Source organism: Erythrolamprus reginae, chromosome 2 (genome assembly GCF_031021105.1).
Source record: "Erythrolamprus reginae isolate rEryReg1 chromosome 2, rEryReg1.hap1, whole genome shotgun sequence".
In the NCBI taxonomy this organism is placed as follows: domain Eukaryota; kingdom Metazoa; phylum Chordata; class Lepidosauria; order Squamata; family Dipsadidae; genus Erythrolamprus; species Erythrolamprus reginae.
Genome location: NC_091951.1, coordinates 48,215,259 through 48,233,848, shown reverse-complemented (window position 1 = coordinate 48,233,848; position 18,590 = coordinate 48,215,259). Strand labels below are relative to the sequence as shown.

The 18,590-nt window shown below is 39.4% G+C and overlaps 1 protein-coding gene across 2 annotated transcripts in view; it reads left to right on the top strand.

The window, feature by feature from the left end:
* ACOX2 (acyl-CoA oxidase 2) overlaps positions 1-18,590 on the top strand; it is a 35,662-nt gene that overhangs the window by 11,094 nt on the left and 5,978 nt on the right. The window contains exons 1-10 of one of the 2 annotated variants that reach the window (XM_070738132.1): positions 1,733-1,802; positions 1,901-2,008; positions 3,351-3,470; positions 4,745-4,860; positions 5,755-5,927; positions 8,458-8,620; positions 11,109-11,299; positions 13,628-13,789; positions 16,186-16,291; positions 18,271-18,488. In XM_070738132.1, coding sequence (XP_070594233.1) covers positions 1,987-2,008; positions 3,351-3,470; positions 4,745-4,860; positions 5,755-5,927; positions 8,458-8,620; positions 11,109-11,299; positions 13,628-13,789; positions 16,186-16,291; positions 18,271-18,488 — 1,271 coding nt within the window. In that variant the 5' untranslated portion in view covers positions 1,733-1,802; positions 1,901-1,986. Of the gene's footprint in view, positions 1-1,732; positions 1,803-1,900; positions 2,009-3,350; positions 3,471-4,744; positions 4,861-5,754; positions 5,928-8,457; positions 8,621-11,108; positions 11,300-13,627; positions 13,790-16,185; positions 16,292-18,270; positions 18,489-18,590 lie in introns of those variants that run through there. The other variant, XM_070738131.1, reaches the window with a different exon arrangement.

Here is an 18,590-nt window from a genome sequence, read left to right as displayed (position 1 = left end):
TTTCACCCCTGCTTGAGAATAACCTAATGCTTATGTAAAAGGATTAGCAATTGACCAAACCAAAACAGTACAAAGTCTAGTACACTGGTACCTCATGATATGAACCCCTCGCCATACGAACAACCCGAGATACGAACCGGGGGTTTGGAAAATTTTTGCCTCTTCTTACGAACTTTTTCCGTCTTACGAACTTCCGGGTTCGGCGTTTGGGAGGCCGCCAAGAAGCCCCGTCACCTGGCTGTCGTCTTTTGAAACAGCCAGGGGGCTTCTCAGCGTCCTCCTGAACCCGAACGCCAAACCCGAACTTCCAGGTTCGGCATTTGGGAGGCTGCCAAGAAGCCCCCCGGCTGTTTCAAAAGGTGACAGCCGGGCGGCGGGGCTTCTCGGCGGCCTCCCAAACGCCGAACCCGGAAGTTCGGCAAAAGTTCGGGTTCGGGAGGCCGCCGAGAAGCCCTGCCGCCCGGCTGTCATCTTTTGAAACAGCCGGGGGGCTTCTCAGCATCCTCCTGAACCCGAACACCAAACCCGAACTTCCGGGTTCGGCGTTCGGGAGGCCGCCGAGAAGTCCCCCAGCTGTTTCAAAAGGTGACAGCCGGGCGGCGGGGCTTCTCAGCAGCCTCCCGAACCCGAACTTTTGCCGAACTTCCGGGTTCGGCATTGGGAGAACACTGAGAAGCGTCCGGCTGTTTCAAAAGGTGACAGCTGGGCGGCGGGGCTTCTCAGCGGCCTCCCGAACCCAAACTTTTGCCGAACTTCCGGGTTCGGCGTTTGGGAGGCCGCCGAGAAGCCCCGCCGCCCGGCTGTCACCTTTTGAAACAGCCGGGGGGCTTCTTGGCAGCCTCCCAAATGCCGAACCTGGAAGTTCGGGTTTGGCGTTCGGGTTCAGGAGGACGCTGAGAAGCCCCCTGGCTGTTTCAAAAGGTGACAGCCGGGCGGTGGCATTTTTTCCCGTTTTTTTTTTTCATTGCACGGATTAATTCATTTTACATTGTTTCCTATGGGAAACAATGTTTCGTCTTACGAACTTTTCGTCCTACGAACCTCCCCTGGGAACCAATTAGGTTCGTAAGACGAGGTATTACTGTATATGTATAAAGTAGTTCCACATTCTGGATACTTCCAGAGTAGACCGTTTGCTTAATTAACTTTTAGTACAAAGTCCTTCAGTTCCGTTGTTCCAGTCACTGAGCAGCATGAGGCTGTGTCTATCAACAAAAATGAGAGCAGAGTCCTTTCTCCAACTACCTATTGTGCTTAGTCTCTAAGTAATTTGAGTCCTTTTTATAAGTTCACTTGGATAAGCACCCAACCTTCCAGCCAAAACTAGAAAATAGGTGCAGAATGGTGCTAATTTTGTCACAAAGGTTCAAGCCGATCCTTAGATCAAAGCTGTGATCTCTATAGGATGGAAAAATTAGGCATAGTAAATGGTTAGACAAATTAAACCAGATGGTGATTTTATGGTTTTGTACAGATGTTTTAGAAACCTCACATTTATTGGTGTGCATGTGTTTTTGTTTTAAGAATTGAACTAGAAGTCCAGACAAAATGAGATTGTCATTCAATGAGTTGTTATACTAAGCTCTACTCCCAAAATCATGTTAGGAAATATTAAAATATTACAACCTTATTTTTAACCGAGATCTTTGCAAGGTTGGAATTTACTCACAACAAGATAAATTTGCTTAGATTTCATTCCTGAAAAAAAAACTAGCTAGGATTGCTAAATTTTGCTAGCAAATATCTATGGAGGGTTCCCAGTCATCCAGGTCATGGTTATCGGAAAAGTGCTTTTTCAAAAGGTAACTGGACTTTGGAAAAGCACTTTTGGAAATAGTTAGAAATCTGCTGCTAGTTGTCAGATATGCAGAAAATTGTCTCTTATCTTTTTGTTGCAAAGGATCTAATCTTCGAGGCTTAGAGACCACTGCCACATTTGATGTTGCTACTCAGGAGTTTATCCTAAATACGCCAACCTTCTCTGCCATGAAATGGTGGCCAGGAGACCGTAAGTACCAAGCGATCGGTGAATTGGAACTAAATGGAAGGAATTGCTAGACTCGTTTCTTCTTTTGTGTAAGGTCCTGCTTTGCCAGTCTTCTCAAGAAAGCAGATCTCTTGAAATGAAAGCCACTTCAAAGGGAATTTTTATTGGAAAATAGTGATAGCAAGAAGGTGTAGGCAGGAACTAAGGTTTTCCCACTCAAATCGTTAGGTTAAACCGTTGCAAACAGAGCCTCCACCAAAGTCAAGTCCATCATCGAGCCAATCCCGAGGTGTGAAGATGTTATGAGAAACTCAGGCCAAAAGGTGATAAACACCGGTTTCCAATGCAGTGCTGCCAATGGGGCCTGACCTTTTGTTTCCCTCCATCCTTTATTAATGTGAAGGTTAGAACTTTCTTGGTAGAATCATTGTTTGTTGAACACATTTCAAAATCAGTGAGGACCAAGCAGTGAACTTTTCAAGTCAGTTTCAAGTGTTTGGATCTTGTCTACTTTATTATGACTTTAACAATTAAATTGATTACTTGGTGAGTGTTGTGGTTGGCTCTGGCCCAGCTCCTGCCCCAAGGAATGTGGAGGTGGATGTAGGGGAAACATCAACATGTCATAGGCCTGTTTTATTGCCGACAGAGGCAGGTAGTGCAGTTTCCTCAGACAAAGAAGAAGGTGGGAGTGATTTGGAAGAGGGGGGCTTGGCACACAGCCCAGGAAGCCAATCTCCATTATCTTCGGTCGATTCGGATGCGGAAGTCTTGGACCCATGCAGGTGCAGAGTTATGCATAGAAGAGACCAATTGAGGACATATTACAGAAGATAGAGAGGCCACCTGTGTTTGGGTGGGGCTCTAGTAATTAGAGCTGCTGATACAAATAGCAGCGTGTTGGTTTGGCCTTTGTGGAAGATTATCTGATCGTAGTTCTTCAGGACCATGCCTTACTGTTTTCTGGACTTTGTTTGTTGATTTTTCACGCCTTTGAAACCAAAGCGGAGCAAAGTGTGTGTGTGTCACTTCGTTGGAAGAAGGAGGGCTGTGATGTTTTTTCACAGCTGCTAGCTAAGTACTTAAGGACTGATTAAGGGAATTGTGCAGCCTACAAGGTTGTTTTGGGATGAGTGCTCTTTGCAATACAAATAGGGAGCTTTGTTTCTTTTGAATTTTGTGATAAAGAACATTGTTTTGAATTTTCAAACGTGTGTGTCTCTGAAATTTGTACTGTTGAATTTTTGGGAGGCTCATACCAGGGAGCCCGGCAGAACAGTGAGATTATATAGTAAAGACCTGGATATTCTTGACCATTATTTTTAACCCAATGATAACTTCTTTTCTTCCCATCTTCTTGCAGTGGGCCGAACTGCAACTCACGCTGTGGTTTTTGCTCAACTTTATCTGAAAGGTCGTTGTTATGGCATGCACCCATTCATCGTACAAATCCGCAGCCTCAGGGACCATTCTCCAGGTCAAGGTGATGTTTTTATGAAGTTCTTGGGAAGAGTCTTTCCATTCTCCCAGACATTGGAAGTAGATGAAGCCAACTTTAACCAAAGAATGCTAAATTCTCTTTTTGATCTCTCTAGAACAGGCGTGTCAAACTCATGTTATCATGATGCTGTCATGGCGTATCGTAATTTTTTACCCCTTTGTTAAATCGGGCGTGGTCGCAGCCAGTGCATGGCACACCTAATGTACCAGACTCTGTAATATCATCACCTAACCCCCAAAACTTTACCCTTAGACTATCCACTGTTGACCTCTCCCGATTCCTAAGAGGTCAGTAAGGGGCGTGCACAAGTGTACCAGGTTGCCTTCTGTCCCCTGTCCTAATGTTTCTCTTTTATTAGTATCATCTATATAAATATTGTTATATCTTTGTATACCACCAATACGTACTTGACAAAACAAACAAATAATAAATAAATAAATAAATAAATAAATAAATAAATGTGTGGTCTGCAGGCATAAGTTTGACAGCCCTGTTCTAGAAGAAACCAATGTAAGATAAGTCTGCGATTTCCTAGGGTCTTCGTTTTTCCCTTATCTGAAGACAGGGTCAGTTACTGAAAGTCATTAAGGAAACCTATTGTCCACTATGATATAATTTGGCTAAAACCTGGAGGTGCCCATTGTGGGCAAAATGTCATAAAATGAGCATGTGACTACAAGATGCTGCAAATAGCCATGAATGTGGCCATGTTGCTGTGTGCCCAAAGTCTGGTCACGTGACTAGAGGGGAGGAACAACCATTAAAATTTTGGATCTGGGTCATTGGTTCCTTTTTTGGGGTCTAACTTCAAATGGTTGCTAAGCAACTGGTCATATGTTGAGGACTACCCATGCTTTTCCTTCATCTCATATAGATTCTTTCTATATTTGTATAAAAAATGAGGGAAAGCAAAAGAAGAAAGCTTATTTCAAACATGTTTTTCTTTCTCTCTCTAAACCAGTGTTTCCCAACCTTGGCAACTTGAAGATATCTGGACTTCAACTCCCAGAATTCTTGGAGTTGAAGTCCAAATATCTTCAAGCTGCCAAGGTTGGGAAACACTGCTCTAAACCAACTAGCTTCTTGATCAACTTTTCCAATGGTGGTTTTAAGGGTTTTCCCCCAAAGACTTCCAATACTTGCCTCCTTTCGCATTTCTTTCAACAGATTAATTTTGTATCCCCATTGTGCAATGGAAGATTTCCATTTTATGAAATCATGTCATCATTGTTTGTTTTTTTGTTTTAATTCCTTAGGAATAACTTTAGGGGATATAGGTCCCAAAATGGGCTTTGAGAATATTGACAATGGTTTTCTCATCCTGAAGGATGTCCGTGTTCCAAGAGAAAGCATGCTGGCCAAATTCTCGCAGGTATAGATGGATAATTCCCATGTATTCCAATCAGTTCCAGAGTATCAAAAAATCATAGAGTTTTGATACCTGGTTCAGAATTTTGACAGAATGTTAGTAAATCTTCCTCTCTTCTCCAATCCACTCCCCTCCCCTCCCCATCCTTCTCCACTTCACTCCACTATTTGAAATTGTAGTAGCCAGGGCTACAGAAGTTTGAAATTTAAAAACGTTGATCCCTGCATACCCTGCCTACTATTACTATTGGTATTCTTGTTTGCACTGTCAGCCAGATGTTTGGACTGGATTTGGCATTTTTATCCACCAATCGAGTCCTTCCCAAGGACTTGGGCTAGGCATGTTATTTGATAGTCTTAAAGGCATTGTTTCAGGAGTGAGCAATTCCTAGCAATGCTACCTTTTGCAATTGACTGGTGGTGATTTTGTCAATGACAAAAGTATTCCAATAGTGCTCCAAATGTTTTTGGGATTGCTTATTACTGTTGGTGCTATCTTTGCTTTCTCTAGCCGCAGTCATTCTATTTTTACTTACATTTTTGCATTTGTTATTTTCTCCAACTCTTTCTGAAGTCAGTCATCAACTAAACATATACCAATACCACATTCAAACTAGACAGACATTTGGGGGGAGGGCTGTTACTCTTCAGCTGAAGTTCAATTTGGTTCACCTTAAATATACCAGAGTTCACCCATAATTTTCATATATACTAAAATTGACATGTATTTGCTTCTCAGCCGCAATCTTCACTGGCAGTGTTGCACTTTCTTTCTCATACTCACAAAATATGCAGGATTTAAGAATAACTTCTGTAAATTATTTTCAGTTTTTATTAATGCTTATCAGCTCTTTTCCCCAATACCTTTGCCTTTTTTAAAAAAAATCTGTTCTTCCAGGTTCTACCAGATGGTCAATATAAGAAACAAGGATCTGAGAAAATCAACTATTTGACTATGATTGTGGTTCGGGTGAACATGCTTCGGGGTTCAATTGTTCCCAGTCTCATGAAGGCTTGTACTATTGCTATCCGATACTCCGTGGTGCGTCGACAATCTGAGTTAAAGCCAGGGTATGATATGAAAAAAGAGAAATGCTTCTGTCTGAATACTTAATTTTCCATAGTTACAGAGAGAGAGAGAGGAGAGAGAGAGAGAGAATCTCTTTTTACAATATTGTTTTCAATTTTGGGCAGGGATAAGTAATTGGTACTGTTTGTATGTTGCTAGACTACAACTTTCAATGCTTATTCTGTATTGTCTTGCGTAGAATTGTTATAGAAGCGTTATGCTTCTGCTCAAGCAGGGAAAACATTGTTTTAGAAATATTTAGGGGGAATCCAGATGCTGTACAAGCTTATTTTCCCATGGATGCCATAGTCACGTCTCAACTCTTCCAACTTCAATCCACGTTGCTACCAAAGCAATGTTATCCACAATATATTAAATCAAAATCCAGGAAGTCACATTTTATTTATTTATTTATTTATTTATTTATTAAATATGTATGCCGCCCCTCTCCGAAGACTCGGAGCGGCTCGCATTTATAATTTTATTTATTTAATTCAATCAACATTGGTGGGTTTTGTTGCTGATTTGGAAGTAATTTTTGATACAATTCTTTCTGATAGAAACAAAACAGATGTTTTTATTTTTTAAAAAGGCCAAAGTCAATGAGCTACGAAAATATAAATACAATTTGCTGTCAATCATGGGAATAACCACTTCAATTTTTTCTTAGAAAGAGATGTAGTCATTGACCTTTAGGCAACATTTGGAGAAAATTGCTCAATCCTAAATCATACTAAGAAGCCTTAAAGGTGTGTAAGGTTTTTGTTTGTTTTGGCAGCCTTCATGGAATTGAATGACACATTTTATTTTATTGCTAAGGAAATTACGGTAGAAATTGAAGAATCTGCTGATTAAAGGCTGCTTTATCTTATTATAAATGCCCTTTGTAGCACATCCACAGACGTGGTTGGTAAATCCACGGTAACTGAATTTAAACATGCCTGGGATAAACATATATCCATCCTAAGATAAAATACAGAAAATAGTATAAGGGCAGACTAGATGGACCATGAGGTCTTTTTCGGCCGTCAGACTTCTATGTTTTTATGTTTCTATCCTGCTTTGGTTCAGATTTGGCTATGGTGGACATCACTTTGCTATTCTGTGTCTAGGGAGTTAGTTAAAATGTGTCTTCTTAGCTCTTACGTTAAATTTATATCAGGGGTTAGGCTTTAAAAATTTGACAGAACAATTGATCAGTGGAACGGCTTGCCTCCAAAAGTTATGAATACTCCAACACTGGAAGTTTTTAAGAAGATGTTGGATAACCATTTGTCTGAAGTAGTGCTGGGTAGGAATGGCCTAGTCTCCAATGCCACAGCGAGGGGGGGGGGTCGCCTTTCCCAGGCTCCAGAGGCACTCTGGAAGCTAGAAATGAGCTTGTTTCCGGCCTTCTAGAACCGCCAGGAGACCCATTTTTCACCCTTCCTGAACCTCTGCACAGGCCTGTATTTACCTGGCATCCAAAATGGACTGCATGGAGACTCCTGGGAGGGGAGGGGAGGAGAGGGCAGGACCAGTCAGGAGTGGGATTTGGGAGTTCGCCAAACCATGCAGAATCTTCGCTAGAGGAGCGCCTGAACCCGGCGCAGCACACCCGATTTATATGCTTATATATATTTGCCAAAAATCTGACAAGAAAAATTATGTTTAGATGTATGAAAACGATGTCATCATATCTGGTTTTAGACCTGGAATTAAGTTATTATTGCAACAGCAAATGTTGTTCTTATTGCAACAGCAAATCCTCATAGATCAATTATGACTGATAACGAATTTGGTCCTCAACAAGAGGTTCCACTCCACAAAAGCTGTTACTGCATGATCAAATATTAAAACAGACATTACCTAAACCTGGCAGTAGACAGTTCTTGGGAAGATAAAGGATATATTTATTTATATCCTGCCTTTATTATATTGATCAATAATTTGAGGAAGTGAACATATTAATACTTCTTCCTCCTCCTGTTTTCCCCCACAACAACACTGGGAGGTAAGTTGGATTAGAGCACGGGTGTCAAACACAATAGTATCACGTGACATCTCAGGACATTTTTCCCTTTGCGGAGCTGGAGTGGGTGTGGCCGGTGTTTGACGCATCTGGCCCACGGGCCGCCAATTTGACAGGCCTGGAAGGTCATCCAGTTGGTTTTGCATGCCTAGGAACTAGAATTCATTCCTTATTTCTAGCCTGGTGATTTAACCAGTACACCAAACTGACTATCTGGGATGAGGCAAATCTATTGGAGGACCAAACTGTATCACCCATGGCCAGCATGTCTCATATTAATCTGTAGATCAAATAAAGAAATGTAACTTCACTGTAACTGAACTGACCAATCTTTCCATTTTCCTATTGTTAAAAAGAGGGAATAGAAGCTGAGATTTGGGATTTGCACTAACTTTGCTAATGGAGGCCAAAAGTGTAATCAAGTGAAAGTAAAAAGCTCCTTCTGTTGTGAAGATAATTTGAAGATATGTGAGCAAAGTTTCCATTCATCATGGTTAACCCTCAATATTCCCTTTCTTCAGTGATCCAGAGGCTAAGATTTTGGACTATCAGACCCAGCAGCAGAAGCTTTTTCCTCAGCTGGCCACTACCTATGCCTTTCACTTCATTTGCGACTATCTGCAGGAGACTTTCCAGAGGTGCTACGACCAGACCCAAGAAGGAAAATTTGACTTGCTTCCAGAGGTAAGAGACATATAACATCTTCTCATGTATTTAAAAAACTGCTGTGGCCCATCAACAGTCAGCAAAATTGTTCTTCACATATCCACTCAGAAAAATATATCTCATGGTCTTCAGTAAAAATTACCCACAAGTCAGTTGCCGTTGAAGTGGAATGTGAGCTATGTCCTATGTCTTGAGAATCTAAATAAGGATGCTTAAAATATTGTATATATCTATAAAATAGAAAATCCGATGTACTCCAAACTGTTATGCATGCACTGTACTCATGCTCTGGTAACAATTCCTGTTGTTAAAAATAGGTTCAGTGTATATGCTCTTTATAGGTTTTACAGATGTCATTATATCTAAAAAATGAGAAAATAGAACAATATTATTATTATTATTATTATTATTATTATTATTATTTATTAGATTTGTATGCCGCCCCTCTCTGTAGACTCGGGGCGGCTCACAGCAATAATAAAGACAATGTAAAACAAATCTAATAATTTAAAAAACACTAAAAAACCCATTATTAAGAGCAAACATACACACAAACATATCATGTATAAACTGTATAGGCCCGGGGGAGATGTCTCAATTCCCCCATGCCTGATAGCAGAGGTGGGTTTTAAGAAGTTTACGAAAGGCAAGGAGGCAATATGTTTCAGTATGGTCTACATCAGTGGTTCCTAATGTGGGCCCCACAAGGGGGCAATTTGATTTTTAATGGGGGCAATTGGAACCTTGTTTAAGCCAAGTTAATGACCTTTTAGACTTCATCCACATGACTAGGAGTTCAATTTTTGAATAGTAAGAATTATTACTATTGGCATCAGGATTTTAGAGATGCTTATGTGGGATATGGCCAAAAAAAGGTTGGGAACCAGTGGTCTACATTTAACAAGCTTAGGCATTAACCTAATTTTTATATTATTATTATTATTATTATTATTATTATTATTATTATTAGGATCCATTTTTCCTTCTGTCTGGTTTCTTCTTAGTTTAGTGCATACATGTTATCATTGTAACATCTAGAGCAGTATTTCTCAAACTTGGCAACTTTAAAATGTGACTGGGAAATTATGAGAGTTGAAGTCCACATGTCTTAAAGTTGCCAAGTTTGAGCAGCATTGATTTAGATTTTTTTTAACTGAAATGTCATTTTTTTATTGTTTTCTATACTTCACTAATAAAATGAAATTTAAAAGCAATCCAAAGGGATTGTTTTGGGAGGAATCTGATTGGAGCTTTTTCCTTGTTTGAAACAGAAGACTTTGGTTCGATGGACAGTTGTGGTTTCAAGAGATATTTGTGCATTAGCTTGTTTTACAACCACAAAACAAAGGCTTCGGATGTGATCCAAGTAATGTTCAGAGCTTTTAAATCTGTTGTCCAGTATGGATGTTGTTATTAATAGCAGTAATGCTTTTTTAATAGATGTAATATTGATTTAAGAAGGTAAAGAGAGTTTTAAGGGTGTGCTTAACTCTCTCTAGTATGAATCAGTGGGACTTGATCCAACCACTGGTAAGCATTTATTGCCTACATTTGAGCAAATAAAATATTTTCCAAGCTGATGTTCTCCAGATGTGAGAGTCATTCCAATAGGAGGTTCTCAGATTCACGGTGCAAGACTTTTGAAAGCTGGAGAAGAGTAACCTAAAGAAGTTTTATTTATTTACATTGTGCTTGTTCCCTTCCTCAAATCCCTGGTCTGAATTTACCATATGTGAATAAAAAATAGAAACAGATGCAAACCCTCATAAATGTACACGAGAAAATAAAAGGGTGATGGCTTAATCATTTATTTTTCATATTCTCAATGGAAGTATTGGAGTTAAAATACCTCCGGAACCGCCTTCTACCGCACAAATCCCAGCGGCCAATAAGGTCCCACAGAGTTGGCCTTCTCCGGGTGCGGTCGACCAAACCATGTCGTTTGGCGGGCCCCAGGGGAATAGCCTTCTCTGTGGCGGCCCCAGCCCTCTGGAACCAAGTCCCCCCGGAGATTAGAACGGCCCCCTTGTCTTTTGCAAGTTACTGAAGACCCACCTGTATCGCCAGGCATGGGGGAACTAAGACATCTCCCCCAGGCTTTTTATATTTCATGTTTGGTTCTGTATGGTTTTTAATTGTTGGGGTTTTTATATATTTTTTATTATTAGATTTGTCCCATTGTTACACTGTTTCTTATTACGGTTGTGAGCCGCCCCGAGTCTTCGGAGAGGCATACAAATCTAATTAATTAATAATAATAATAATAATAATATGTACCTTTTTAAAAAATGTCCTTGAGTCAGTGTTTACTCCTGGCAACTTCAAGGGCAAGTCCCTACAATCTTCTTGACAAGATTTTGGAAGCAGAGAGAGAGGGACTGGCCCAAGGTCAGACAGCTGGCTTTGCGCCTAAGTACAATTCCCAATCTCCCAGTTCTAGTCTGATGAATTCACCACTACCTCAAACCAGATCTATCTTACCATTTTAATTTCTGCCATTTTGCAGCTTCATGCCCTGGCAGCAGGCATCAAAGTGATCATTACCGATTACTGCTCAGCTGGAGTGGAGGTGTGTCGAAGGGCTTGCGGGGGGCACGGCTACTCTCTCCTCAGTGGCCTGCCTTCCATTTATATGAAAGTGGTCCCGTCGTGTACTTACGAGGGAGAAAATACTGTCCTCCTGCTTCAAACAGCCAGGTAACTTCAGTGGGGGGGAAAATGTTACCTTTCATCTCTGGAACCTTGATAGAAACACTCTAGAACGGAACAATCTAGAACTAAGAAGAAATTTCCTGACTCTTAGAATAATTAATCAGTGGAACAATTCGCCTCCAGAAGTTGTGAGTGCCACAACACTGGAAGTTTTAAAGAAGAGATTGGATAAACGTTTGTCTGAAATGTTACAGGGCTTTCTGCCTAAACAGGGGATTGGACTAGAAGACCTCCAAGATCCTTTCCAATTCTGTTATTCTGTATTCTATATTCCAGTGATGGCGAACCTTTTTTTCCTCAGGTGGCGAAAGAGCGTGGGTGCACGCTACCGTGTATGCACAAGTGCCCACATCCATAATTCAATGCCTAGGGAGGGCAAAAACAGCTTCCCCTGCCCCAGGCGGCCCTCTGGAGGCCAGAAATGGCCTCTTTCCGAACTTCTGGTGGCCCAGTAGGTTCGTGTTTCGCCCTTCCCAGGTTCCAAAGGCTTCCCTGGAGCTGGGGGAGAGTAAAAACGCCCTCCCCCATCCCTCCGGAGGCTTTCTGGAAGCCAAAAACACCCTCCCAGAGCCTCTGTGCAAGCCAAAAATCAGCTGGCCAGCACACACATGCAATTGGGGCTGAGCTAGGACAATGGCTCGCGTGCCAGCAGATATGGCTCCGCGTGCCACCTGTGGCACCTGTGCCATTGGTTTGCCATCACTGCTATACAGTATTCCATATTCTATATTCTATATTCTGTTTCTATAATCTATATTTTATTTCATTTCATTCCATTCCATTCTTTTTATTTTTTTTTATTTTTTAAAAATAATTGTTATTATAATACAAAGCTTTAAAAAAAGAGCAAGTATATGTTGTTTTACATCTTATATCATCTTATATCATTTCAAAACATAATCATAATTATATAGTAATTGTAATTAAATTCTAACTATTTTGTACAAATGTTTTATATCATTTCAGAACATAATCATAATTATATAGCCATTGTACTTAACTTCTAAATATTTTGTACAAATATATTATACAATACTGCCCTTAATTACCCCACTCCCCCCCTTGAAACTGTTATATTAACAGGTCCAGATTTCTTTTAAACATCAATGTGCAGCATATGGCATCAGCGGTTGTTACAGATTTGTTCTGTCATGCAATTAATCTAAAATCAGATTGGATTGATCTTAATGTTATGTCTCCTGATGATTTTCAGAACATATTGTTTATTTACTACCATTATTGTTTGGTATTTATATTCTTATTTTGATTTTGTTTTTTTGTCTTTCTTCCTTGTTTCTACCCAGTCATAAAATGTATTCCAAATTTCGTAATATTTCGAGTCTTCTTTGTTTTTGAGTTTTTGGGTTAGTCTATCCATTTCTGCGCAGTCATATTTTTTTTTTTATCATTTCTCTTTCTGATGGTGTTTCTTCTTGTTTCCAGTTTTGTGCTATTGTAATTCTTGTTACAGTAATCATGTGCTGTATCAGATAATAATAATCTTTTTTAAGTTTTGATTTATTATGCCTAAAAGAAAGGTCTCTGGTTTTAATTTTAGTGTGAGTGTAGTAATATCGCGAATCCAGCCTTGGAGTTTTTTCCATGTCTTTTTTATATGGGAGCGTGTCCACCATAAATGAAAGAAGGTCCCATTTTTATTGTTCCATTCCATTCTTTTTCCATTCTATTATTTCTATTCTATTGATTTCAGAAGCTTTTCCCAAATATTTTTTACAAGCACTTCTGCAGCTTGTTTATAAAACAAGTGCTCTCTAGCAGTCCAGGTTTTTTATTTTCCAGCACTTGCACATTATGAAAGGAGTTCCTGCAGGGAGAACTTTCACATTAACATTCTTACTTCTGTGTGTGTATATTTCTTTTCTTAAAGAAGAGGAGCTATTACTGCTGATTGGCTCCAGATATTTTGTGGAACAGAATATCCGAGAACATTCCAACTTCTGAAGGGACAAAGCTGCAAGAATACTTGAATTATAGCTTTAGTGAGAATGGGGAAAAAATTGGCTGGACTGAGTGTCTCTCTGAGGTTCCAGAAAATAATAGTTTTTCCTTTCTTTTTATTGTTGTGGTTATCTTTAAAAGGACAGGGCTGAACTAAGGAGTTAAGGAAATATAGTGGTGTAACATTCATAAGGAAACAGGACAAATAATATCAGCACAGATTATTTACAAATTAAAGATCTTTTCTGTACTCTGATGTTTTTGCATCCCTATTGTTTATCTCTGAAAACAATTGTCACCATTCAACTCGTCATAGGATGTGTGTTGCTTTTCATTTTTCTTATTTATTTTTAGGTTTCTTATAAAATGCTATGGAATGGCACAAATGGGCCAGCCACTTCCTTCATCAGTTGCCTACTTTTCCTCGGTGAATTTTGGAAAATGTCAAGCCCGAGAAAAAAATGATTTCTTAAATCCTGATATTTACACAGATGCCTATAAACATCGAGCCCTCAGGTTGGTATAAAGAAACTGGAACAGAATTTGGTTATATTACAGGTAGTCTTTGACTTCCAACCACAACTCAGACCAGAATTTATATTGCTAAGTGAATTCTGTTAGTATACTGTATGTAAATACAGTACGTTGGGTGTTGCAATACATAGGCTAACAATGTAAGTTTAAGACTGTACCATTAAGAGACATGTGCTGGTTAGCCATAAGAGGGAGCCAATGATGTTCCTCTTGGGGGAGTTTGTACTAGAGAGATTTATATTTGAATAGAATAGAATAGAATAGAATAGAATTCTTTATTGGCCAAGTGTGATTGGACACACAAGGAATTTGTCTTGGTGCATATGCTCTCAGTGTACATAAAAGAAAAAGATACATTTGTCAAGAATCATGTGATACAACACTTAATGATTGTCATAGGGGTCAAATAAGCAATGACAAAACAATCAATATTAATAAAAATCTTAGGATACAAGCAACAAGTTACAGTCATACAGTCCTAGGAGGGAGGAAAAGGATGATAGGAATGATTAGAAAAACTAGTAGAAATAGAAGTGCAGATTTAGAAAAAAGTCTGACACATGGAGCCATATCTGCTGGCATATGAGCCGTTGCCCTAGCTCTGCTCTAGCTTGCATGTCTGTGCCAGCCAGCTGGTTTTTGGCTCACACAGAGGCTCTGGAAGGGCATTTTTGGTTTTCAGAGAGCCTCCAGTAGGATGGGGGGAGCCTTTGGAGCCTGGGGAGGGTGAAACAGGAGCCTACTGGGCCCACCAAAAATTGGGAAACAGGGCCTCCAGGGGGTGGGGAAAACTGTTTTCGCCCTCCCCGGGCATTGAATTATGGATGTGCATGATAGCATGTGCACACACTCTTTCAGCACCCGAGATAAAAAAAGTTCTCCATCTCTGTACTAAGGAGAGAGAACTGAATGGGAGGAGGAGATGAAGATGATTCTTTTAGAAAACAGATTCCATGCAGGACTGCTTTCCCAGCCAAGTAAACAGAATCAAAGGCTCCAGATTTGTTAGCAAGGCTGTTTATAGTCAGTTTCGTCTCCTGTTGATCCTTTTGTTTCTAGCAGCCTCTATTTTCAAAATGATGCCCCTGTCTCATCCATCAATAATTGGTTGGAAGATGATTCTATTGAATTTACTTTCTGGGAAGGCCACTAGATAAAATATTTTTAGATCGCATGACTTTGTCTTGAGGACTGCTGATGACCTTGGGGAAAAGGAATCCTCAATCTGAGTATTGTATTGGCAGTTCTGTGTTAGCAAAAACTTCAGAAGTGAAGGATTTAGGGGTAATGATTTCTGACAGTCTCAAAATGGGTGAACAGTGCAGTCAGGCGGTAGGGAAAGCAAGTAGGATGCTTGGCTGCATAGCTAGAGGTATAACAAGCAGGAAGAGGGAGATTATGATCCCGCTATATAGAGTGCTGGTGAGGCCACATTTGGAATACTGTGTTCAGTTCTGGAGACCTCACCTACAAAAAGATATTGACAAAATTGAACGGGTCCAAAGACGGGCTACAAGAATGGTGGAAGGTCTTAAGCATAAAACGTATCAGGAAAGACTTAATGAACTCAATCTGTATAGTCTGGAGGACAGAAGGAAAAGGGGGGAAATGATCGAAACATTTAAATATGTTAAAAGGTTAAATAAGGGTCAGGAGGGAAGTGTTTTTAATAGGAAAGTGAACACAAGAACAAGGGGACACAATCTGAAGTTAGTTGGGGGAAAGATCAAAAGCAACGTGAGAAAATATTATTTTACTGAAAGAGTAGTAGATCCTTGGAACAAACTTCCAGCAGACGTGGTTGATAAATCCACAGTAACTGAATTTAAACATGCCTGGGATAAACATATATCCATCCTAAGATAAAATGCAGAAAATAGTATAAGGGAAGACTAGATGGATCATGAGGTCTTTTTCTGCCGTCAGTCTTCTATGTTTCTATGAAACACCTCCGATATAGTTTACCCATAGCATCATAATCACCTCCATTGATTAACACTTAAACCAAATATTCGCATAGTCGGAGCTTTACACGGATGGTACAGAAAAACAATCCCTATTGAAATGTAACCATTTTATAAACATCAAGCAGAACCTGAGATTCCAATGTATCATAATGGGAAAATTGTAAAGTTGTAACATGGCGTTTTGTTGGTGTATTAAATTGTTTTTGAATTGCAGTGAGAGTTATTTTATATATTACCACATTCAGAAAACTCTTTTATTTGAAATTTTTCGTTCCAGAATTCCACTCTCCCATGTCACTGCATGGGTAGATCAGTCTTCACCTTCTGTCATTCAGAGTATTTTTTTTAGATATGAGATAACTAGTTGAATATTTTGACATTTTAATATTTGTTGTATTCTTCTCTTCTCAGATTTATAAGAAATGTAGCGATGAAGCTTCAACAGTTGGTTCAGGCAGGAAAAACACAACACGAAGCCTGGAACCAGTGTACTGTGCAACTAGCAAGAGCTGCGATGGTTGGTAACTACGTTATGCTTTTCCCCCGATCAGTTATTTTGCCAGGAACTGAGAATCCACCAATTAAATTAGGCTCAGGCAATGATGCCAAGGAAAATAAGGCCTTTCACACTTTGCAAAGCCATCTTTCGTGTAGGAAGAATGGAAGGGAAAGATAGCATTGGCTTTTTAAGCTTTAAGCTTCAAAGTGTGCCAGTTCTTTTTCTTAATCTGCTACGTATTCTCCCTATTTTAAAAATAAACTTTTAAAATTAATTTTTGAAAATATGTCATCCAAAATTTGATATATAGAAACATAGAAGACTGACGGCAGAAAAAGACCTCATGGTCCATCTAGTCTGCCCTTATACTATTTTATCTTACAATGGATATATGTTTATCCCAGGCATGTTTAAATTCAGTTACTGTGGATTTACCAACCACGTCTGCTGGAAGTTTGTTCCAAGGATCTACTACTCTTTCAGTGAAATAATATTTTCTCACGTTGCTTTTGATCTTTCCCCCAACTAACTTCAGATTGTGTCCCCTTGTTCTTGTGTTCACTTTCCTATTAAAAACACTTCCCTCCTGGACCTTATTTAACCCTTTAACATATATATATTAAAATATGTATTAATTGAGTCAGGTTTCATGCAGTTAGTAGGCTTTGGACTTATAACATTTGCTTCAGTTCTACCCTTCATCCTGTCACTTGGATACGTATACAGTTTAAAAATCTAGCATTTCCTAATTCAAGTTTAATTTAGAGGCACAAACTTGAAGCAGGAACACGATTCAAGAGCTGGATAGCTGAAATGTTTATTTCCAACAAGGACTAAAAGCACACAAGCTAACAAAATCTATCTGGAGCCAGTTGGCTGTTTTCACTCATACTGCTTTTACTCTTTGTTTAGCAAAAAAGCTTCATACTTCTGCTCACTTCCATATGCCCCTAAACCTTAGTTTTGGGTTGTGCCTCATCCTCTGACTGCTCCAGAGAAACAGGAAATGCTTGTGACTGATCAGCTTTCACTGAATCCTGGTTTACTGATTTTTGAAGCTGAAAATCCTGAAACACAGGCTCAGCTGGAGTAGCATTGTCAATATTCTAGGCTAAAGGCAGACTGTGAATCATACAATTGTCAAATTTGTGGGAGGGTCTATTGGAAGAACAGAGTCCTACCTTACAGTAAGCAGCTGTTGAGGTCAGCTGTTTCCCGCGTGGTCAACCAATTCGTCCTTTCTTAAGTTTTCTGTTGACTTTCTTTTTTTATATAGTGATTTTTCAGGCTATGCATTTGGGTCTGTTATATTTTCTTTTCTTTTTTTTGTAATTTTTTTTCCCCCCAAATATAACAGAAAGAAAAAAAAAGACATACACAAAATATATGCATACAACATTTGGGAAACAAAAGTTTCCCCACTTTTTTTTTGAGTGTTCGATCAGAGAATTTTGCTTCCTTCACATAATACTGGTTCTTTAATTCTTTTATTTGACGTGTTGCTTTGCTTGAATTTTTATTTAATTCTTCGCTGTTCTTTCCTTTAACCAGTCGTAAAATTTTGCCCAGGTCTGTTATATTTTCTCTGAGTAGTTAGGTGAATGTAAATTCAAAATGGTGGATACAAACGATTACTTAGGTTAATGCTGCTCAACAGGCCTAAAAATAAAAACATGGGATTTATCTAGAGACACCCACCTCCAACCTCAAACTGACCAAATATGGAGGAACATTAACCACTTTGGAGAGAAAAAATCCCTTTCAGATGTACCTCCCAGATATGTGAAAATCTTTCCATACAAATTTTCTGATCTCAGTTCCTGTAATCACTTTGAGTATCTGTTGAAGATATTGAAATGGAAACCCTCCTGTGTAAGAAGTAGAACTTTTCCAATGGATCTCTTTCCAACTGTCCTTTTGACATACAAACCTTTAATACATGTTCAGGTTTATGGTACAAAGGTTTGAAATATGACTCTGTCTGTTAACTTTTTCAGGCTCATAGCCATTACATGGTGGTACAAAAATTTGCTGAAGAGTTGAGGAAACATGCAAAAGAATCTGCCACCCGGAGGATCCTCAAAAATCTCTGTGATCTCTTTGCACTACATGGGATTTTCTCTAATGCAGGAGATTTTATGCAGGATGCCTATTTTTCCACAGAGCAAATTGACAGAGTGACTGAAACATACCTGGACCTCTTGGGAGTCATTCGGTGAGGTGATTTTCTTCTCTCCGCATAAATGCAATTGAATTCCATATTTGGGTGCTATTCTTGCAAATCTGACAAACTGTCTAACCTTTGGATAAACAAAAA